We start from the raw sequence: 24599 nt of genomic DNA, 5'->3' as shown, positions 1-24599 counted from the left end.
AATTTGGAAATATTTGCCTCCTGCACTTCGAGTCCTAGGCGTTTTTAAAAGATGAACTCACACGCTTTTGAACAGCGCTGACCAATAGAACTTTCTATGATGACAGGAATGTTCTATGCCTACACTGCCCAATACAGTAGCTTTGAGCCACATGTGGCTATTGCACACTTGAAATGTGGCTGGTACAACTGAGGAACTGACTTGTTAATTTTATTTCCTTTAATTTAAACAGCCATGCACAGCTAGTTGCTACCGAATTAGACAGAACTGCTTTAGATCTTTTTGACTATAAGGTTCTCCCACACCAATCTGGACTTGGGGAAGCAGAAGAGTTTGAGTTTAAGCACAGAGGCTCTGGAATCAGTCTGCCCGGGTTTAAACCCAACTCTGCTGCTGAGTGACCTCACGTAAACTCCTTGTGCCTCAGTTTCCTCATCTGTAAAAGACGAATGTTAATGACATCACTTGTTTCATATATGATATTGGGAGGAATAAATAAGTTAATAGAAGTAAGAGCCTCAAAGGGTATTATGATTATTTCCCCAATATAAACAGTCCTCACGCTTTATTGTAATTATGCGTTTATGCCTCTGCTTTACCCACTAGTTTGTAAGCACTGCTATTAACACCAGGGCCAAGCAGCCTGCCTCGCATGTTCAGACTCTCATTAAATATGTGTTGAAGGGAGAGAGGGAGGGAGGAAGAAAGAAAGAATGAAACAGGTATAATATTTTTCATGAAGAGTGAAGAAAGCTTCTAAAACATCATATGAGAGCTTTCAATAAAAATTTCAGTGGAGGTGATAGTAGGAGATGAAGATAGAGTCTGGTGTTCTGGAGGAAAACAGGCTTTTAAGTGATGGTGGAGGAGTTTCATAGCTCTGAGAGAACCAAGGAGAGAGGAAGGCAGACTTGAGAGTCTTTTCTAGATTCCACGTCCATGAAATCACAAACTCAAAAGTGTGTTCTTAAAAGTCCTTAAAAGTGTGTTCAACCAGGCTTCTTCAAAAGAATACAGTTGTGAGTTGTGCAACCTTATTTGTCCAAGTTATAGTCTAATCTAACAGGCACTTGGAGGTGAAGTATATATTTTGTTGGGTCCCCATTTCCAAGTTTTTATTATATGACATTCACCAGTTTCCCCAAAAAAGCAGTGTGGGGCAAGTTTTCATAACTGTTTATTCATTATAAATAGTAAATATTTACTGCACTTTTTACATGAAAGACATTTTTACAACACGTTGTTGGTTGAGGCTGCAACACAAAGATAACACTTCTCTTGATCCATCACGCTCTAAGACCAATGTATGAACTAAACTCGGTACTATGTGTCTAATCTCACTATCTCTCTACATCATAATTCTTAACTCTAAAAGGAATGTATTTGTGCCTACCTCGTTCATGGTTCCGAGAATAGAAAGAAATAAATAACACTGCCTTCCACCTCTTTGTTCCTCTTAAGATCTCAAAAAGCAAATTTATTGACATTCTAAAATGTCACCACACAAACGTATATAAACCTCAGTTCCTAGAATCTCTTAATATTGGATATCATTGTATAATTTAAAAGTACATGAGAGCCACGTGGACATTTCTGTTCTTGCCCTGCCTTTCACAGAAAAGAGAAGAATGCAAACGTAATCATTTTAAAGCACTATTCTCAAACATGGTCTCTAATCAAAAGGAGCAAGTCGGGTGTTGGTTGTCCAACCAATGGCGAACATCACTGCATTCTACCACAATGAATCACGGGCTGCGAAAACAAAGCACCTGCAAAAATATAGTTCTGATTCTGTTTATATGGCCCTGGCCATTGCCAAAGCATCCGTGAGGTACACAGTATTGCACACTGATAAGCAGCTGTGGGAATGCACATCACTTCTTCTCCACCACACCCTCCCCCCGTCCAGGTTGGCTTCCAAATGAAAATGAATTGGGAACACGTCACACACTTCTCCCACACCAGGAAAGAAAACCAGTTTTTCTTCCTGCTATCCCATATCTTGTTAGCAAGCTGGTCCGTCCAGGACATTTATTGACAACTGGATTACAAATGAGGATAACAAATAATTTATTTGGGAGGTCCTTTACATCTAGTCTAACTTCCTAAAAATGGCGGCATTTATTTTGATGTCAATTTCCAGTGTGTAAAAGTCAATGATTCCTCCATTCCTGCTTCATTAAGCAAGCAGTTTGAAAGTTGAAGAAGTGTCCCCATTGGACATCAAACATGTTATAGTTTAGAGTATTCTCCGACTATCTTTTAGAACATTCTGCTTGCACAAACCAGGCTAGATAAATCTCACGCGTGCACACACGGCCACGGACACACACACACACACACACACACACACACACAAATGGAATGTTTTAGCTCCTTGATCATCAGCACTAAAGAGCTGGGATATTTTGATATGTAGCCATGTTAAATCATTGCTTTAAAATGTTGCATTTGTCTTTTATTGTTCCAGGTCTTCCTTTTCTCCACTGCTTATGTTCCACACGTTCAAAAGAATTTGAAACCAACTACTGGAGAAAGAAAATCAGTCACTCTCCTTTGTCTCCTGTCAGGACTTCCCCCCAAAAGGGTGATTTTTTTTTTTCTGAGAAGGTTCTTCATGTCTAGGCTGTGGAGACCGGAAACAGGGCCAGTTTCTGCTCCAAGTGGACAGTTCACTTATGCGATATCTGGTTTGAGATAATGAAAGGCACCTGTAAGAAAACACACACAGCTTTTTAGGTCACGCTGGGACAATTCACAGCAAGGGGCAAAATCAGCTACAGGCTGACAATGTCATATTTAATACCGCGGTATCAAAGGATCGAGACTAATATTTTTATTCCTGAGACAAGTTTGACACAACTCTGTGTCTTTGGGATTATACCTCATATGATCCTTGAGCTGACCTCATTAAGAACATGTGTTTCTAATGCCAGGGGTTATTTCATTTTGGCCAACCCTTATGTTTTACCTAGTGGCAATCAGGTTTCACGTCTCAGCAATTAATAACCGCAAGATGTTGTTGACATCAGTTAAGAAAATAATTATACAAGGGATCCCTTGCTGGAACAATCAGCAAGCTTTGCCACAAAATTGATGCTGGGATGTAAGGCTTAATCATGTGGCCATATCCTGTTTCTTAAGGAAGAGTGGACGTTTTTCACCCTTCTAGGAGTAATTACCCCCTAGACAGTCTGAGGCTTACTTTGTCCATACTGCCCGTATTGGTAGCCTGTGACAGGGTCCATACTGTAGCCCGTGGTGCTATAGGTGGGTGGACAATAGGACTGAGATGTTGGCAGACTGTCCAAGCTCTTCATATGGTCTAGTCTCTGACTGCAGCTGGCCGACACCGTGGTGGTAGGTTCCAGGCCCCCCGTGAGAGGGGAGAGAGCATAATCGGTCTGGGGCTGATGGGGTACCCCGCCATGGTTGGTCAGGAGTCCCATTACCTAAAATAAACAGGCAGATTGGGAAGAAATGAGAATGCAGGGCAGACCAGGTTATAGCCGATCGCTGGAAGAATAACTGGGGAAGTCTAATTTTTATCTCTTTGGAAATCGACTGTTAAAGAGCTGTCCAGAAGACAGTGACCCCAATTCAAAGTGACACAGGTATTACATCATGCCCAATGATAACATCTGACTGCCATTTCAGAAGAAGGAAAGAGGGGAGGGAGAAGGGGGGAGGAAAGGAAAAGAGAAAGAAGGAAAGGGGGTGAGCGAGAGAGATTACACTCACCATGCCTCTAGTGATAAAATCGGACAGGAATTTCAAAGAAGGGGAAAAAAGGAAGGACGGAGGGACACAGGGATAGAGGGATGGAGGGAGGGAGAAATTATACCTGTTCGTATAGAATAATGTTTAACCATATATTACATCTGGAAATTTCACACATCATTTCAAACAAGCATTTGCTTACATTTTTTTTAAAGTTAATAAATTTATATCCAATTCTTTTTGTGTATTTTGAGATCTCTATGTCCTTTTTCATAGAGTTCCCCCTCAAGAAAGTTTCTCTCTCTATCTTGGCCATCTTCCAGTAATTAGAAATAATTACTTCCTCCCCAACGTTCCTTTGTCTCACTCTGGAATCATTACTTCGGTCACTACTTTGAATTATTAGAGCTTTGGGGGGAATAACCCACTCATCTCTATCCCCAGCATGTAACAGAGTGCCTGGCACATAATAGTGAGTGAATGAATGGATGAATGAATGAATGGTGATTCTCCAGGTAACTGCCTCCATTACCTATCCTTTCTTTTCTTCTCTAAACTAACATTTCATGTATAAGAAGTGTTAAAAGGAAAGAAAAGCCTGAAATGCAAACATATTAAACAAATTCCATTCCATTTCATAAATAACCCTAGAGAGCAAGACAGCTTTAAAAAAAACAAAACTGTGATAACAGAACAACTTTCAGATGAGCAAGGTGAAGTGTTTCACAAACTCAAGCTCACTGACCCTTGAAATGCCTTGTGATGGAAGTAAGTAGATAATTAATTTTGCAGCTGGAAAACGGCCACAGGAGAGAAAAGATTTTTCTCAACTTCCTACAATTCAGTGGCAGGACTCACAAAGCAATTGCGGAAGAAATGGACTGCTGGGTGAAGAGTCTGACCTGATTACAAACTACCACCCACTTACAAAATACTTACAAAGTGCAGGGGCCCACAATCCCACAATCTTGCCATAATACTCCTGTCTTTTAGGACACTTGAAGCATATGGAGAGTAAAGTGTACCAACGACACAACTGGAGAGGGCAGCAATGAAACCCACGCCCTGACTCTAGGCCTTGTGCTATCACCCAAGGTGACTCAGCCAGTAGAATCCTAGATCTAGGGGTTCCAGCAAGGCAGGTAGGAGGGACTAGTCCTGCATCCCGGAAAGCATCCTAAGTTCCATTCCAAACACAGTAAGGCCACAATCCCCTTTAGAAAGGATTTGCATAATCCTCATAGCAAAACAAAATCTTCTTGAAATAAAACTTTAAACTGATCCATCTTCACTTAGCCCCAAGAGACAGAAAAAAAGAAAAAGAGAGAGAAGGAGAGAGAATCTGTTCACCACCTTCTATGGATTACCCTTTTTTCCTCCATTCTAACGAGCCACTGCTTCCCCTGGCCTTTCCCCAGAGGCCCCAGTCTTCCGTCCTTGTCTCCCTTTCATGTGAGTTACTGTGTCTGTGCGCACGTGGAGGGGTGGGCCAGTGTGGAGAAAGCAGCCAAGTAATAACCAAATTTTTAAAGACATCCCAAAGGATCTAGACTGGAGTTATGTGATAAAATACCTTTTTAAAAATCTCTAAAAATTACTTATATTCTAAAAACTAATCATAAGTGACAGAGCATGGTTTTGTTTTATTGGGGATTTGGGGAAAAGGAAAATCACAAAATAAAGTAAGAATCCACAGGATTCACGGCTCCAGGAGGATGGAAATCACTAGAACCTGGCACTCTCTGAGGGTCCCACCCCACAGCTGTTTACAGCAAGTTGATTACTTCATTTTCTCACTTTAAAAATGTGAACATAACCCAGAATGCATTGAAGCTATTTCCTGAAAGTTCTTCCCCCTATGTGGGTTTTTTTTTTCTTCTTTGCCTTTCTTTGAGCTTATATAAATCATTTTACAGTGTATGCTTGGAAAATTCATAAGCTTCCATTGATATACTAATTTATGAAATATTTTATTTCAAGTCAAAATTACCCATGTCTATTAGAAGAAAAGAGTCTTTAAAACAGAGGTTGTTACTCCTAAATCAGGGGTACCTCTTTGTGTACTGTCTGATGGGCAAGAATGGATAGGGAAAATTAAAATGTGAAAACTGTGATTTTTTTAAAGAAAAGGGGACAATGACACAGGGCACCAATATTTTACTGTGTAACTAAGCTGTGCTAAGTAAAAAAACAGCCACTTAGAAAAAGCAATTTTGCAATTGTATCAATCCAGAGAAAAAAACTATCCAGTGGTTCCAGAAAAAAGGAAATTTATTTTAAATCAAGAGTGTCCTGCATGAAGATACGTACTTGAAACTCATTTAATGGTATGTCACTTTAAGGGAGAAATGGAATACTCTATATACGGTTATAGTTGAAAAGGAAGAGCAAGATTTTATCCAAAACATGCACACTCTCCCAAGCGTACATGAGCTATATGTACATCTTTGTGATAAGCTTTTTTTAATCCTCTGCCATACATTTCTTGTTTACATTTTGAAGGCAGCAATAACTTTGTCCATGGGGGAAAAAAAAATGAAGATCCTAAAAGAGAAGAAATGAGTACTTCCTATAAGCAAAACTCAGCTTATGATGTTCATGTAGCAACTTTGTGCAACTGCTGAATTAGAAAATACTTTAGGATAGGATTTAAATCTAAGACCTTAAAATAAATCTACTGGAGAATGGAGAAGATATCTGCCAGGGCTGTATTCTAAGGCAAAAGAAAGATAGTTTCTCAAAAATTCCAGGGCTCAGTGTCTTTAAGACATCCTGGAGCGTGACTCAGTCAGGAGTATGGCTGCTGGGTGAAGGGAATACGATGGATGCTTACTGGTCTTCCTATCCGTATTGTCTCTGTCACACATGGGAAACTAGTGACAGCTCCTGCTTTAGCAATGTCCCTTAGCTCAGCAGCCCAATACTTGCAGCGGCTAATGTGAGGAGATGCAGAGGACCCAAGACCGGCTTATCTTTGGTCCCTTTGACTTTCCTGATAGAGCCCAAGAAACAGGCATTCTCCCACAAATTCTGATTTCCGCTGTGATAGTCACATATTGTAATCATGATTTCCTTCTCAAAAATTGTTTAAGGATGAGGAAAGAGGTACTAATATTTTCCTACATTGATCTGAAATTGAAATTTATAGATAATTATAACTAACGTGATTTATTTCAATATTTCACATTGAGAAGGCTGGAAATATATGCCTTTTTAATAACTTCTAATTGAAGAATTAAAAAGGCAATCTGTGTTGGGAAAATAATAGTGAATCTATCAATACAAAATACATTACTTTCCCCTAACATAATTTAAAATCTCAACTCTCTGTGGAAGGGTCCCATTACACTTTTATGTATGTTTTTCTAAAAGCTATTTTGTATTTCACGTGGTCCAAGGGAAGCGATGGAAATTTCTTCTTGCTGCACAAAGTTGTTGTTAAACGAACTTCTTGGAACTCTCTCCAATATGGTTATAGGATGTCTTCCAGTCATATTTTCTTTTTAAGAATAGTCCCAGGATTTCTTTTATACATGCTTTTCCTATAGCAATTTATAATTCAAAGCCGAAAATAAAATCCTCATTTGTGGCAAAGTGTGTTTTTTTCCCTCATAAGCTATTAGTAAGCTGTTTCTACTACAGGGTTGGCATTTTTCCCTGACTTTTTTTTTTTAATTTGGGGTAGGGGAGGTACGACTGCCTGGTTTTCACAAACAATTTCAAAGGAAAAGAAAGAAACTCTGTGCTACTCAGTCCTGTTGATGGAACGCTGACCACATTCTTATTAATTGCCAGATAAGTCCAGGAGATACAATGACCAAGAAAAGAGTTGTCCCTTAATAAGAACCTCTGTTTTGTCCCATTGGGAAGGGACATGGGGGCAGGACTTAGCTTTTACTTTCAGTTGAGTACAACTCTTAGGTAAGGCATCTGAAAAAAATCTAATAAGTATATTTCTAAATTGTTACCTCCAAAACATTTCCCAGACACTACTTCTAAATTGTTTTACGGATAACCTTTAAAAACAAATGCGTGAGCTGACACCTCTCCCACCAGTTCCTCAGTCGTTTGCATTATTAGAGACATTTTCTGAAGATGTCTTTAAGGTCATTCTCAAGTTTCAGGATTCCAAGTAGGTTGTTTATATCTTGATTGGAAGATTATATGGTTCAGGAAAAACTAACTCTTTACGATTGCTTCATGCCATATTTCTCTTAATTAATTTTCCTGCCGTAAGATCAAATATAAATCATAAAAACTACGGGCCAAATTAAGATTTACATTTAAAACAATGTATCTGGAAAAATGTCTGTCTTGGTGTAAGCATTATGGTTTTGCCATCAGTCAAAGGTGCTCAGAGCTTATCAGAAATCTAAAATGGTTTAGCAAATTATGGTGTACATCCAGGCGCTTCTTTATTCCTTAGCAGGAATCCTGGTTGATGTCTTTATTTTCTTTTTTATACTTAAATAATCAGATCTTCTTCTGATTTAACATTTAATAATATACGTTTAAGTTGCTTTTTAGAAAACCATTGTGCTGATATACAAGGTTTTAGGGGTTTTTTTTTAGGTTCTACCCTCCTCTCCAAAAGTCTACTGACTATACATATATATTTAATTTGGATATCACTTATTTCTAGAACCAAACAAAATATTCGAATGTTTATCCGAATGTTTTTTGCCTATACGGGTGCTACCGGAGTCACTTAATGGTTTAATTTCAATGACTGTCTCTTTGAGCCTGAAAAGCCTAAAATTTGAACAGAGAAAACGTTCCTGAAAATGTTGTCTTCAGATTGAAATGCCTTAGGAATGATCCTGCAGTTGATTAGCATCTAAATAATTAGATTTTTGGCCTGGTCTGTTTGAAAGCTGTAAGAGGGAAGTGGCCTGAAGGCAGAAGTTTCTCTCAAGGTAAGTATGGTGACCTTCTCACCCACACCGAGAGCTATGGGAGGGCATGCATGGCTGACTGTTGCCTAACCACACAGAAAACCAGGGCGTGTAAAATGTCCACCTAAAAACATCTTTATTTTCTACTTTCATCCTGAGCTCACATTTTGCAAGTAGCTATGTTTAATGCATGACAAAAGACTGAGCGCCAGGCAAGTGTGGCTCATATGTTGCATAATGTCCAAGTTTTATTTGTAAAGAGCACAGTCAGTACTGTCTTAGTAAAACTCCAAGTGGTGTATGTGCTTTAATCTCCAGGCCTGCAATCAATTACAGAATAACTTTTATTTTATCAATTCTTTAGAGTATCTGTTTCTCAATAGAGCTAAGCTACTAAATAGATAGCAACACTCTTTAGGGACTGATGACTAAAATATTAATCTAGGCGAAGAATTAGCATAGAAATGGCTTGCAAGAAATACATATATATACACACACATGCATATATACATATATATAGTTTACTTCTAGCTAATGATAAACAATCACATCACGTCCATCTACTATCAATAAAATAAAGCCCATTAAGAAAAAGCTTATTCCACCTATATGAAAAAGTATGCTAGTTAATACAGTTGGTATTTGACTATGTTAGACCCACCATGGGCTGTAATAAAATTCTCATATGTTTGAATTCATTTACGCATGCCTGCATTTAATATGCTTTGTGACCATGTCTACAATTAATATGATTTATGAGAAAAGAACATGTGCCATATTGGGGGGTATACCATACGTATTTTTTTTCTTCTATGAATGAAAAATATAACAGAACGGCTCAGGGAAAATTGTTGGCCGTTAGCATATTGAGAGGGACTCACAGGGCCCTGAGTAAACTTGGGAGAGTTAATGATATCCTCTTATCTGACCCTGACACATTTGCAGCATGTAATTTACAGAAGCTCTGTCCAGGGAATCTTGACAAATGCTCCTAACGATGTCAGGGCAATGTTCCATTCTAATGTAAAACAGATGTGGGTCAGATACCCTCATTCATCACTTAACACAGAGAGTCTCAAACTCTTTCTAGCAGGAATGACATTACCTGCTGTTAACTCTTCTCATTTCAGGAAATTTCTTACAACCACAGTAGCTCTCTGAAGGATAAGCATTCAAACCTATCACCATTTCAAAAACCTGTCTAAATACACGACTGTGGAAAATCAAACATATATCTTGGTTTAATTTCATGACTACTTCAGGACACGTTTGCTAAATGTTAATTGACCCTTGGGGACCTAAGATTCCAAATATAGAAAGGGAAAAGCTCTATGCTCGGGCATCCCACAAGACCTCAGTGAGACGGCGTTTAGAACTTTACCTCTAATTGCCCATAATATAAACCTGCATTCAAGGAGCTGATTTACCCTAATAACCATTCATAAACGCAAACCTTGCCAAACCTTAAATGCCCAGCTCTGTGTGAAATTCACAAAAAAAGAAAGAAAAAAAAAAACCCCATAATAAAGTACAAATCCACATTGCCTTTCAGGAAGAGGGATCTCAACTCCACCCCTCCTAAGAAGAAGGATGTTGGGCTACACGGTATTCCGGTTCCTCTAGAATCTTCCCTACCACCCAATACATTCCAGCCCACTAAGGAAGGAAAACAGCTGCCAACTCAACAAAGAAATTTCTTCTTTCTTCTAGACCAGGTGTGATATAGGCAAACACTTCCGTGGCTGCGCAAAGTCAATGTCTTAAGACTCCATCTATTAAATGCCTGAAGATCACAGAAGAGAAACTTCCCTGCCCTCTTCACGTGAAGGAAGCTATGTCCTTAAAATAGAGAAGAGAGCCAGCTGAAACAACCAAGTGATACTGACTTAATGAGTAGATCTCAACAATGAACATCCCCTTTAGGCAAGGTTTTCTGGTCTGTTTCACAGACGTTGCGGTAAGGCAGAACAAGCATGCATTTAAGATGCACGGAGACTTGTAGCAACTCTACAGATATTGGAGTTTGAGAACACAGTCCTCCAAGAACCAGAAGCTACTACAGCGCTAAGCTAAAGTCCCATCTACCTTAATTTCCTCTCTTACCTGATTCCAGGGGCACTGGACCGATGAAGATGTATGGCTTTTCCACCTGAAAATTGACTAGTGTCCTTGATCATAAATTGGGCAGTGGCTATGTCCCCTATTGCACAGGCAACTTTGTGTAGGCTGGCAACATACAGGGCCTACAGTGAAGCCACTTACATAGTTTTTTGATCTACAAAAATTTAATCTGCTCCTACAGATCTCGACAAAATAAAGTCTTTGTAATTTAGTGATTAAAAGAATGTTCCTGGGGGCCGGCCCCATGGCTGAGTGGTTAAGTCTGCATGCCCCACTTTGGCGGCCCAGGGTTTTGCTGGTTCAGATTCTGGGTGTGGACATAGCACCACTCATCAGGCCATGCTAAGGCAGCATCCCACGTAGCACAACCAGAGGTACTCACAACTAGAATATACGACTATGGGGGGTGGGGGGGGGGGGGCGTTGGGGAAAAGAAGAAAAAAAGAAAAGCCAGAAGATTGGCAACAGATGTTAGCTCAGGTGCCAATCTTTGGGGAAAAGAAAAAACAAAGAATGTTCCTCAGTCAGTTACTTCCAAATTACTTAGACTGTCCCTTAATTTCTAAAGCCTTTCTACTTTACCTATTGTTTCAGATCCCTTTATCCCTTGCTGATGAGAAAGAAGCACAACACACATCAGATTCTCCTGCCTTTGAGATAAGTATCATGCTTCTAATTTATCTAGTACCATAGAAGCTGGACTGTATATTTTTGAAAATGTGTTCCTGTTGATATTATATTTCAATAAATCAAAACAAGAATAAGAAACAGAAAACAATAGGAAACTCCTGTCTGCTCCCCACTCTTAGCCCCATGGAATGAAGGATCATTGGCTCTTGTTCGTTGTAGTGGATTCTCATGTTATTGTGATCTGAATTACGGAAACAAACCTAATTTTTGTATGATGTATTTCTAAGGACTATCATATCCCAGACATATTACAATTACTGCATTCTGAATGGACACCAATATTTAAAATATCTAAGTGGAGTACCTGAAAATACTCCGGGCCACCAAGAAACTGACTTTCCTTTATATTACTCAGTTTCCACATTTGCCTTCTTTGTCAAAAACAAACAAAAATTTTGGGGCTTTTTTTTGGTCAGAGGTTCACGTGATATTTTTAAGTCAATAATGAAGGCCCTGTCGCGATAGTATTACTACTTTATCAAAAAACATTTAAGTTTCCTAAGTACTGCGTATCTCAGCATAACTCTACAGGACAATTCTTTTTCGATATCTTCCAAGGTTAACAAGGTGAAACAGAAGCTGAGATATTTTAGGCAACGTGTCGAACACACCCAGCTAGTGAGCGGCTGAGAAATATTGGAAGCTCATGCTTTTGACCTTGGGGTTCCTTTTGTAGGTCAATGAGTTACACCCACTGCAATCGATTCACTAAACAGGAATTCTCTTTCTTTCCTTTACTCCCTTATCTGCCTCATGGAAACATTCTTAAGCAGTTTATAGCTTCTTCTTTAAAATTTCTCTTTTTCCTGCTAAGTTCTTATACAGAGACATGGGAATGTGTTGAAGTAGAAGATAACACCAAATGTTAAATAGAAAGAAACAGTCCCTTGTGAAAAAACTCAAGGGAAATATTCATCATTTGGGTCTCCAGCTGAGTTTTCTTTCATTCAGCACTTTCTAGGAAATGTTTCTCAAAACTTGGTAGTTTGATGCTCAACAAAAGGGCTCCAAGTTAAACTGGAGAACACCGAGTTACACAAACATGTTTCCATGCTGCAAGACTTGCCAGAGCCTTTAGTAGGCTAAGATGCACTGGGACTCTGAAAGATAAAGAGAGATAATTTGTAACATTTACCAAGTTGCTGATTCAGAATCCTTTTTGCCCAAACCACTGTTCCAAGGAGCCCAGTTTGGGGAACAAGGCTTTAGTAACAGGCACTGTTTGGTTTCTGGGTATTCAAAGACGATGATGACCTAGTACCATTTTTCTAGAAGCGCATGGTCAAAGGGAGAAATGGATACATTATCATATAATACAGTGTGGTATGGGTTTTAACAAGGTATGATGAGCACACCGGTGTGGCAGCAACGGAGGCCAAAACAAGACATTCTGCCTGGAATAGTCACAGAAGGGCTGATATTGAACTAGAAATTTTCCCATGGAGTCATACAATAGAAGATCAGAGGGTTTTTAAATCTCAGAACAGATGCAATAGTTTACTTACATTTTTTAATGCAAGCTGCCCAAAACGAGACATCAGTATTTTGTGAGAAAGAGAGTTATTTCTTTAAATAAGGGCTGCCTCCTTCATTAGTTCAGAGCTGAGGACTGGCTGCATAGTCATCTTACAGCTAAGAAATCTGCCCTTCAGGGAGAAATCCTACCCTGTGACTCCACAAAACACACTGAGTCAAAGGGCCTCCCAATTCCCCATCTTTCCCATTGATCATGAGGGACAATGCAATCACCAACCTCAGAAACCAGTTTACTGAGCTCCGGCTAAATGTCAAGAGTAATTTTTAAATATTATGCTATACATTGAAAAATATACACCTCTGATGAAACCCAGACTGTTTTGCAGAGACAGATTCTTTAGAAAAAAACCAAAAAATAGTACACAACTAATGACTGAATCCAGTCTCCTGTGCCTACAGTACAAAGCACACATTCAACCCCTAATTGAATAAATATGCAAGTATTCAGATTTCTGTAGATATTCCCATTTTGCAAATGCAGTAATAAATTAAAAGCTTTACATTGCATTCCAACCGCATATAAAGGGTTGATTCAGACCATTAGCCTCACACCAGAATCCAGCATGGCTTTACAGTGTATTACCAACTACAAAGGAAAACTTTTTATTCTAGGAACTTAGTTATAGACTAAGCAATCACACTCAATTTTTTTCTCCTCAATGGCTAAAGGAATTCAAATGGACCTAAAAACCATGAGGTTGTTGCATCTGATTTGTCTAATGTACAAGAGAAAGTAGCTGATGGAGTTTCTAGTTAAATCAATTCAACAAATACAAAAATATTTAATTCAGCAGGAAAGGTTTTCTTGTGGCTCATTTCAGTAACATGATGTAAGATTTAGTCACTGGCTGCTGCTCCTTCCCTTTCTTTAAAAAAGGAGATTTTGGCCAAGTAGTTGTTTCTCTCACAATTCTCCAATCTGTAACTAACTCAAGAGGCTGTGGCTAGAGTTGACATAAACCAGGGCTCTCCTCATATTCTTTAAGGGTAGCAACCACAGCCTTCGGAGAAAAACCAAAGGCACCAGGTCAATTACAGCCTGCATTGCTTCAACAAATGGATTAGCAGCAAAGTTTTCACCACGGAGCAGAATATCTCGAAAACGTAATATGGCAGAATGGAAACATGCAAATGGCCGATGGTTATTCTGGTGTAGCTGAAATGGGCTCATTTATGATCATAAACATCCTCGAGCTTTCATAAACATGTGAGGCTCCTGCAGCCCTGGTTTTGAGCTCATGAACTGCTTTAGAAATGAAACAGAAAGAGGCTCAAACTTGGAGAGGCTGCCACTTTTGTACGGAATGTCTCTCTGTCTAAGCTTTGTTTGACACCCAACCAATCTCTTTAATCAAAATCACTCTTTTGCTTCCACAGATGAATTTCTGGAAAGTGTAAAGGGAAGGAAGTGCCTCTGTTGGGAATTTGGTTGGTGGCACCTGCTTGTTTGGATCTTCACGATGATAAAGATAGGCTGAGGGCACAGGATCTGCAACCGGTGTGTGAAATGGACAAAACAAATAGCCTAGCATCAAGTAGCTTCTGGATGTGAGCCCAAAAATGTCCAGAAAAATAGCTCCTCTGAAACAGGAGCTGGCCCTGCCACCAGGGTAAACCTTCCTGGTTTTATATGTTTCAACAGTACAAGAGGAGGCTAAGGAATTATCATGCTACAGTGAAAAAGATTTTCTCTCTATAGGAAACAGAAAAGTACCCATCACAACCATTCTTAATGACTATACCCCATGCACACAAGCTGATTCACAGTAAGCCCTTACACCTTCGATGGACAAAGAACCATCATCCTGCCTTACAGCTAAGGAATTTGAGATAATTATGAACACTGCAGTCCAAAAAATGACAAGCAAAATCAAAAGCAGCCTTGAGTTTTGTGTACACATATTAACACTTAAATGCTTCTCCCTAATAAGTTTCAGGATTAACAAATGTTTGTCAAAAGAAACTGTGCTGAGCAACTGAAATCTAATTTGAAATGGAACCACAACAGTCTAATACATATATGCATGAAATGGAGAAGCTGCCTAATAAGCGTGGCTGACACCAAATATGCAATTTACATACATTACACACTAATAATCTCAATTTTAATATTACTCTTTAAAAGCAACTGGATGGGTGGTTGAGTTAAAGGTTTTCTTTTGTAAAATGTGAATTAAGAACAAAAGTTGATCCTGGCATCTTACGCCCTTAACCACAATCTCGTTAACACAAAGATCTATCTGCTCTTTCTTGAGTCTATTTCAGAGACGGTACTTCATTCCCACAAACAAAGCTGTGATGATTCAACCAGACTTAACACATGAATGGTCAGTAAACTTGATGAGATCTGCAGACCTGCTCTTTGTTCCTGAGGTGCTGAGTGGTGAGCAAACATTCAAGCATCTTTAAGCCTGGTACGCAAATCTTTATGAGAATTTTTTCTTTCCTCAGTAGATTATCCATGAAATAGCCAGGTGTACTGCTTATTCAATTACATCTTACCCAAGACCTGGACAAAATTCGAAATAAGGCCTTTGAGCATTAGCTCTTACCATGGGGATTTATTAATAACAGTTAAACATTCTCTACAACAAAACTTTTTTGTGTGTAATTTAAGCCTATTTTCTTATTTTGTCATTGGTTTCACTCATAAACCAGAAACGAAAATCTCCCCATCTGCTCTAAACATAAAATGTGTTCATAATAACCCAGATTTATACCAAATGTATTTTTAAGCATTGCTGAATTCAGAGAGTACTCAAAATTTATGGCCTCTGAGGTTGCAAAGAGGACTTCCTCTTTTTAAGGAGGAAAATGCTTAAAATGAACATAGCAAAGGTTCAGAAAGCTTCTTGGATATCAAATGGCTCCACAGGAAAAAAAAATGTCAATGATATAAGAGTAAATGAATCAAAACCATATGGATCAAATTTTCCCTAAAATACACAGTTTGAAAAATTAAGGAGGAAAAGTACTTGGCAAAATGTGTTTTAGGTTTTACCAAACCCAAAACATTTGAAGAATCATTTGCAATGGTTGATGAACCCTAAGTGCAGCCAAGTTGGCCCATTTTTGTATACTGCAGAACAATAAAAAAGCTTCCTAGAAACCATGTAACCCACTGATACTGTATTTCACTCAAGAAATCATTAGAAGCTGTCACCAAAAACTGGGGAGTTTGTAGAAGTGGGGTGGAAGTGGGGCATGAAATGATAAAAGTTTGTTAATTTAATTGGTGTTGTGTTTTGGGGTTGGCTATGTGTGTTTTGGAGGTGGGGGAGTAGTAAGTATAGTATTTCCTTCAAAAGAAAGTTAATTAGAAGAACTTCGGCCAAATGTTAATTAGTCTCACGTCTTGAGCATATGGTAGTATTTCCTCAGTACTCCATACTCCAGGTCAGTATTCCTTTTTCTCTCCTGCACATGCAGGAAGGTGCTGGTAATATACCATGTGGGTTCAGAGGGGAAATATATGGTCTCTATTTCCTGTATTCTTTCTGTACTGTCCCCACGTGAAGAGAACACAACCTCTCTAAAGAAGGCTGCCACTGCCGAGGAAAGCCCTCGTTAGAGCAGGTTGAATGGTTTTCTTCTCAGACCGTGTTTTGCCGTTCATTATGTAAGTCCTGTCTCCTAAAAGGGTTATGTAGTTCAAACGATCCCAGCAATTCAGAGACAGTAGAAAATTTTGAGGTCATTAGCCTACTCCCTCTCTCACCCATCACTGAGAATCTCAAGTTCCCTAACAGATCCAGCCTTTGAGGGAACGTGAAGCCAAGCCCTCCATCTGTGAATCCTTTCGACCATGCCTGCAGGAAAATCCGAACGTCGGTGATAGAGACCCTGGAAAACTTCCTAGGACATTATGCTTATTTAGCCAGTGAAATGTGTAATTTGTGTTTATAGAAGAGTTAGTAACAACGAGAAGAGAGATAGGTTTCACTCCTAACTCTACCAGTAACTCACTCTGTCATTCAGATGACTGTGTTTCATTGGCCTCAGTTTTTCCGTAAGTAAAATGGGAATATTCCCCAGATGTAGTTACTGAGTCCCTCAGAACAAGACAAACTTGCCAACGATTAGGTAGTGCACAGACCCTTTCAGCCACTTGAAGAGGGATCGGACCAAACCCTCTAAAAGTTTTTGTCAATATTCTGAGACTTAGAATGTCACAAATACATGTCACTCTTGTTACTCCAATCTGACCAGCTGGACAGGTGTGACCTTCCTGAGCCACCGCTTCACATCTGTCCCTCATGAAGCTGAGACCTCCCCGGAGAACAGGACCGAGGGCATCTAAGAAACACCATTTGGCTAACGGCTCTTATTCCAAGCTTTAAGAGAGTCTTTGCTTGAAGGAACAGATATGTTAGAGAGCCCAAAGGAAAACCAACTAAAATCTACATACATACAAAGAAACGATTTGCCTTTCATTGTGGTCTCTATTAATTCCTTGACAAGAAACTAGGAAGCCCATGCTACAAGAGTTCACACACATTCTAACTCATGATTTCCAAGTCTGAATGGCAAACAACCCATCAATTTCAGTGACATGAGGCAAAAAAGTCAAATAAAATGCACAAACATTTTTAACAAGTCAAATAGCCCGCAAGGAAGAGATCAACAATGAATTGGCCATAACAACTCAAAACAATTTAGATCCAATTCCGTTTAAATTAATAGATGGGAAATATCCTGTGATGAAATACAAAGGCAGAGAAAAGGTGAGATGCAAAGTTATATACACTACTCCATTATATTTTTTAAAAAGCATAAGACCCAAAAAGAGCTGAAAGGCAATATGCAAAAATATTAAGAGTGGTTACCAAGGGGAAATTTTTTTCTACTCTAAACACACTTTTTAAATTTTTCCCGTTGTCTACAATAACCATGCAGTAAGTACTTTTAGTACTGGGAGAAGTTAAAAGATTGATAGAAAAAGTGTGTAAAGCAAAAAAGCGCGTAAAGAACGTATTAGCTAAAAGAGTGTAAATTAACCTGAACCCAAAAGTTTAGAAAACTTGCCCCTACAAAATGATTTAAAAATATGACTAACGCCCCCTGCCTCTATTTTTCATGAAACCTGTTTCCTCTTCACCCAAGTTGGGCTATCATGGATGAGATCCTAGACTAGGAGCCAGGAATCCTTGGTCTAGCCCCAGTCCTCTCACTATCAGCCCTGTGGCCTTCAGCAGGCCACAAGCTCTCTGAGCCTCAGTTGATCTGTCTGCATATCAGATGCTCAGATAGAGGCAGAGGGAGGGGAAGAGTAGGAGGAGAAAAGGAAAAATGGTAATTGCAGGATTCGTTGCATTTTTAATATGACCTGATCCAATATGGTCATGAGCACTTCTAGGTAATAAGTAATAAGCTGAAAGGACTACCACCATTTCTTTACTATCTTCTTTAATAGGTAACCCAGGCTGTTAGATGTGGGCTCTTTGCTTCAAATTTTTCTTCAAAATAATCTTAATAAAGCCAGACAATCAAAAGAAGGGTAGCCCCCCTCTTTGCTTAAATAGAGACATTCCTGAGAAGTGATAAATCCCAAAAGCTACAGGAATCTTTCTACTTCCCAACGCTCCTACTCCGTCATTTTATAAACATATTCAGCAAGGTACTGATTCACTCACTATCTTTCATTCTCCAACTTTGCCTGAGGAGGTAAGGAGGAACTTCATATCATTTGTCCCTTTTCCAACTCATCGGGGATGCTATAAAAACTTAGACAATGTGGGTTCTTAGTGGTGGTTTGCAGCGGAAACGTATGGCCGAAATGCAAAATAAACTGGATATTTGCAATGTAATAAGTAATGAATTAACATAATATGTAAGAGCATAGTAAAGAAATACAGGAAAAGTTGCCTGTGGAATTTTCCATTGCTTGATATTGGCATGATTCCCTCCCTACCGCCGACTCTGGAATCATAGCCAGGCTTCCTGAAAAATCAAGGATTAGCAGTTTCAAGATCAAGTGCTAGTAATTCCATTTATGCAATAGTTATAGACTACAATATTGCACACATTATAACATACAAGATAATATATTTATAATACAAGAAACTAGCAGTTTCATTTACAAAATACAGATTTGTGTCATTATTTTTATGATGATTCAACACTAAAGAAATGCCAAGAAATCCTGGGTCTCCCCTTACAGAAGTAGTTAGCATTGGCATTTACTTTTATTAAAACTTTCAACCAAATCATGTTCATAAAAAGCTTTTCTATGGCCCCCAATTCCTTATGTTAAAAATTGCAGAGATAACTACTTCTGAAGTTACTTCTAAACTGTGGAAGAAGTTTATATGTTATAAATCTGGGCATTTTAAAGATGCATCTATTAATATAAGTCCATGAGTGTCATGCAAAATCACATTCACAAAGGCCAGCAGTTGGAAATTAAATGTCTTAAAGTCCTGTAGGAAGCACGTTCGTTGTTTTCATGTTGTTATTTCTCGGCTGAGGTTTAAAGCCACGTCTTATTTTTTATCCCAGGATGTGCTATAGGAATCTATGAAACTTAATTACATTTACTGTTACAAAAAAGGATTTATGAACTTTTGCCTTTAGGCAGAAATGTTTATTTCATTGCCTTTGCTATTCATTCTTTTCAACTCCAACGGCTTTGAACTTTTCAGCTGCTCAGAGTTATCACCGTTGTCCAGAGCCCAGGAACTCCACTCCCAAGACGCACACCACAAGTTGAAGAAAACGAAGACGGCAAAGATATATGAGTCGTTATTTTGGCCACCCTTTGTGCCATTAAAATCTCATTTTCTGCCTATTAGAATGCCCTCTTGGTGCTTAGGCAGCGGTGAGTGTCAGTGATTACTGTGTAATTGAGGATAATTGTCTTTTCACTTTTCATTTGTGTCATTCTGAGCTTCTCTCTGTTTTTCTAACCACCAAGAGGAAAAGGGAGTAAGAAAAGATAAAGCTGTTAAAACTCTCACTCTTGGTCCTGAAGAGATTCTCGATTGCAATTATAGATTGCAACCCCTTTGTGACATTTCTCCAAATTTAGCGGGCAGCTATCCTCGCCACCTGGGCCAGGCACTCTCTAATAAAATCAAGCAATCTGTATTTAAACAACTGCTAATAATGTCAACTTCAGACAGATGCCACATGTAGGAAATTTACCCAACCCTCTGACATGCAATTATCAAGGCAATTTATTAATACGATCTCTCAAGAAAAGCTCATAGTCCAATGCAAATTAGAAAAACAATTACTACATTCAGATATCGATATATTCCCAAAGAGCAGTAATTCTCCTAGTTTGTGCACTTATAACTCATTTATCCCAAAGTCCTGTAGCCATCAGCTGGGTCTCCCTCCATACGACTTGTTTGCTTCCTCTCCGATGTTTTATAAAAGCTTTGGTGTTTTCTTGTTAGCTGCTTTTGCTCACAACCCTATCACCTGACCAAATACCATTAAAAAAAAGATGTGTGTATGAGTTTTTCAACCAAAGCCCAGAACTAGGAGTGGAGATGACAAACGCCTTGACTACTGAGTATAAACATAAAGTCTCCATGATTACATTAAAAATCTCTTGAATTTTAAGTCTGAGCTACAACTTTTGATACAGCCAGTAGGAAGGGTGGGGAGAAAGGAAACTAAAATCATGTGGCTTGGATAAAGAATACATTATGGTTTAAATTTGGCAATTCATTATATGACTGCCTCGGGGAATTGGCTATTTGGTTCTGGTATACAGCAAATCGTCTGTCTGGAAACACGGGACTGACCTGAGGTGAAAGGCCATTGCCAATGGCGGGGTTCATGGGGTTGGAGGGCCCGGACGGAGGCACAAAGCTGTCTGTATAGCTGGAAAATCCATGCCTGGTGCTGGGGAGGCAGTAGGCAGAGCCGCTGTCTGGGTTTGAAGGAATAGTGCTTTGGTGTACAGTACTCGGAGGAAGCGGTTGAGGTCTGTGAACGGTGCTGCTGGGATCCGACACGGCTGCAATGAAGAAGACTGTCAGAAGAAAGCTCCTTTGTAGGTCAGCAGAGAAAGTTCAGAGCGAGAGTTCACCGTCACCAAGCCATCAGTAGCATCTATCGGTCAGACCAAATGTTAATTCCAAACTGCATTTCTCAACAAGCAGGTGCAGAACCACTTGTAACAAGTATAGCCACAGCTCTGCACATATGTGCAAGTACGTAAGTTATCTATATACTTTCCTGGCACACTCACCCAGAATAGGAATTCAGAAATCACATAATGAATGCTAACAAATCCATTTGGGCAGTGAATGTTATTAAAAATCAACATAGGAATTAACCAATGGGAGAATTGCAAGTCTCAAATTTCTTATCAATACATTTTCAAAGCACCTTAATATTAGTGTCATAGTATAGTTTCGAATGCCTAGAATGCTATCTTTCATAATCCAAAATAATTTAGTCTTATCTTTTATCCCGTTCACCTCTACGTGCTAACAGATGGACTTCATCAAAGCTTACCTTCCCTCTATTACTACTGTGGTTAGTAACCATCACAGAGCTTCAGACTGGAGAAATTGCAGACTGGAGTACAAATGTAGAGGTAAAATTTTAACGAAAGAAAATTGCATGTTTATTTAGGAAGGTTGTTTTGTTTCATTGTTCTGTTTTGTTTTGTTCTAAAATACTGAAATAGTATTATATTGCAACACAGTTTATCTAGAGAGATTCAGCTATGTCATAGAACAAACTATGTTTCTGAAATGTGACAGGTACACTTAGGGCAACCTGATATAATGTAATTAACATCCAAATAGCAATGATGTCGGCATCGCAGAGGAATTCATTGCATAAAATACGCAGCAGGGAAACCAATTGGGAGTTACATGTTAACTCCTTGACTCCCTTCCTTCATACCTTGTGGAATAGCCGTGGGCTGGTAAGAGGTCTCGGACAGCTGGTACGTTGGCAGAGTCGGCATGGCAGTGGGAGGGAATCCCCCCGGAATGAGATGGTTGAAAGCCATCAGTTGATTGGCCCCAGCTTGCTTCCTCCACCTTGCACGGCGGTTGCTAAACCAGACCTATGGATTTAATTTAAAATTTGAGGATTTCACTGATGAAATAATAGTACATTCTTAATGAATTTTTCATGCTAAAACAGATTAAAGGCCCCTTACTGACAGGGCAAATAGATGTAAGAGCCCTCCACCTTCTGGGTTGTATTGTCAGGGGAGAAAGGAGAGTTAAATGTCAGGGGTCATGGAGGGGTTTCCAGGCTTTTGCATGGTCTTGCAAAGCCCCCACAAAGCCCGTGATGACTGTGGGCAGGGATGGCTGAGCAGGAGTGGAAACAACGAGAACTCCCCACTACCATCATCAACACCCTCCAACTTTCATACACTCTCCAAGGATCCATGAGTCTCTGACGCCCACACAACATAGGTCCTAAGTTGGCCTTGCCTATTACTCTAATCCTTGTATCTTATGTTCTTATCAGTCTGTCTCTGTGTTTCCAGGGTCACTATGAGCATAGCTCCTGGAGAGTCATATAAATGGGCCAGAAGGATAAATGGAGCCATTTTACCATCCCTTTCAAAGTGTGAGACATTTGGAAGTAGACGCCACAGAGGTAAGTATTTCAAGAAATGAAAGCATTTTATCTAAGATCCCTTAAATAACTAGTTTGTTTATTATTTCTTTAAACAACAGCTTTAAGCACCTATCATTCTCTGTGCCAGGCATATGCTAACTAGGTACCTTCAGAAAAACTTGATGTAATATAATAAAATGCCTTCAAGGAACTCAAAGCCCAAGTATTTCGTGTGAGGAGCCGGAGAGGTACGACAATAATAGGAGCAAGAAATGCAACTGAACATCTAAAATGTTGAGAAATTGTGATAGAAGGCTTTGAATGGGCCCCATGATCTTCCCAACTCTTATATCTCCAGAGTTTAAATGTAGAGCTTTGAATGATTTTTCCACTGTGCAAGCGATGTTTCCCCCAATGCGAGAAAGGATTTCTACCAATTAAAGATATTCTAATTCCTATATCAAAAGTTCATTGAAAACTTAATATGGAGAAAGCACGATGCTTGGAGCCGAACAGATAAAGGCCTGAATAAAATGACAGGATAAGACAGGATTCCTGTACTTATGTAGCTTACAGACTTGTCCTCATAGATTTCACAGAGTCAGCAAGGAAATCAAAATAATTGCTCACTAGAGGTAGAAGCTCCATCTTTGGAAATCCACAGAATCCAGAAAAGTTTAGAGCGGAGACAGATTTTCAACTTATTTGAAAGCTTGGCTATGATTTCAACCAGAGGTCACACCAGATGGGAGTGATATATGTGAGACCAGCATGTCTAAGAAAAGATAAGACTTGATTTCCTTACAGAACAAAGTTAGCAATTACACAGCTTAATTGTAACTTTTTAAGTCATACAATTTTTCAAAAGAGTGGAGGGAGGAATTTCTCCCTTCTGGAGCAAGAAAGTCCAATTTAGCAAATACTTTGCCAAAGCATCTGCTTAAACTTTTGCTACTTACCCAAGCATTTGTCTGAAAATGAGCATGTTCTTCTCTAAGCATGCTGCAAGATACTGGTGAGGAAAGCTGTTTGAACTTCCTCAAAATACTAACATTTAATATTCCTTAAGTTTCCAACAGGAAGAGAGGTAAGTCAATATTTTCCCATGTTGATACATAATTGAATTAGAGTTTTACTTAACTTAATATATTGCCACCTGGGATAACAGAACCATGAACAGTACTCAATTTCAGATCTGCATCAATTGTGTTTTCTCACTGCAAGTTGAAGCGTCTGTTACCATGACTCTCAGAGGCATCAGGGTAAGAAAACTGTTTTCAAGGATGAGCTTGAACAAGCTGTGCTAGCCTGAAGGGGCTAAGGGTAAGAAGTTAGGGCCCTATTCATGCCAGAGGGCACTGTGCTACACCACACACTGTGGTTATATTCTATACTATAAAACCTCCAGCTTAATGAGGCAAAACTGGTTCAGGTGAAGCGGTCCTCACACTTATCTAGACCAACCTATGTGCAGGGCATCTTCAGATTTCTATACTAGACTGGGAGGAGAGCTGAATTTCCAAAAGTCCTGATGTGACTTCACTTATTCAGACTTACTATCCTCAATTCTACTGTTGAGATCCTTTATGAAGAACTCAGAAGCTTGCACGTCTGTCATTATCAGAGCATGTTGCCAGTCTCTCTGGGCCAACTGGCTTCTGTAACCTTTAGAAAAGTAAACCAAGTTTGATTTATTCACTGAGTGGCTATGCCTGGTCTCTCCATCAATCTCAAACTACGTTTGATTCAAGTTCATTCTAACTCCTCCACAACCCAATTTTTTAAATCAAAAATGTCTTTCCTCAGGGACTGGCTCAGTAATGCAGTGGTTATGTTCACATGCTCTGCTTTGGTGGCCCAGGGTTTGTGGGTGTGGATCCCAGGCGCCAATCTACACACTGCTCTTCAGGCCATGACGTGGCGGCATCCCACAATACAAAATAGAGGAAGATTGGCACAGATGTTAGCTCAGGGACAATCTTCCTCAAGTAAAAAGAGGAAGAATGGCAGCAGACGTTAGCTCAGGGCCAATCTTCCTCACCAAAAGAAAAAAAAAGGTCTTTGTTCAAATAATAAATTAGAAGAAACACCATA

The 24599-nt window shown here is 39.3% G+C and overlaps 1 protein-coding gene across 3 annotated transcripts in view; it reads right to left on the bottom strand.

Moving 5' to 3' along the window:
- Positions 1 to 1168: 1168 nt before the first annotated feature.
- The window catches only part of PAX3 (paired box 3), a 94860-nt gene continuing 71429 nt past the window's right edge, over positions 1169 to 24599 (bottom strand). For 2 of the 3 annotated variants that reach the window (XM_044751517.2, XM_070489655.1), the window contains exons 6-9: positions 21831 to 21996; positions 20717 to 20931; positions 3206 to 3452; positions 1169 to 2711 (exon numbers count right to left, since the gene is read on the bottom strand). In XM_044751517.2, the coding sequence (XP_044607452.1) occupies positions 2677 to 2711; positions 3206 to 3452; positions 20717 to 20931; positions 21831 to 21996 (663 nt within the window). In that variant the 3' untranslated portion in view covers positions 1169 to 2676. The remainder of the gene's footprint in view (positions 2712 to 3205; positions 3453 to 20716; positions 20932 to 21830; positions 21997 to 24599) is intronic. The other variant, XM_044751516.2, reaches the window with a different exon arrangement.

This window comes from Equus asinus, chromosome 19, assembly GCF_041296235.1.
Source record: "Equus asinus isolate D_3611 breed Donkey chromosome 19, EquAss-T2T_v2, whole genome shotgun sequence".
Taxonomy (NCBI): domain Eukaryota; kingdom Metazoa; phylum Chordata; class Mammalia; order Perissodactyla; family Equidae; genus Equus; species Equus asinus.
This window is presented reverse-complemented; position numbering and strand designations above follow the sequence as displayed.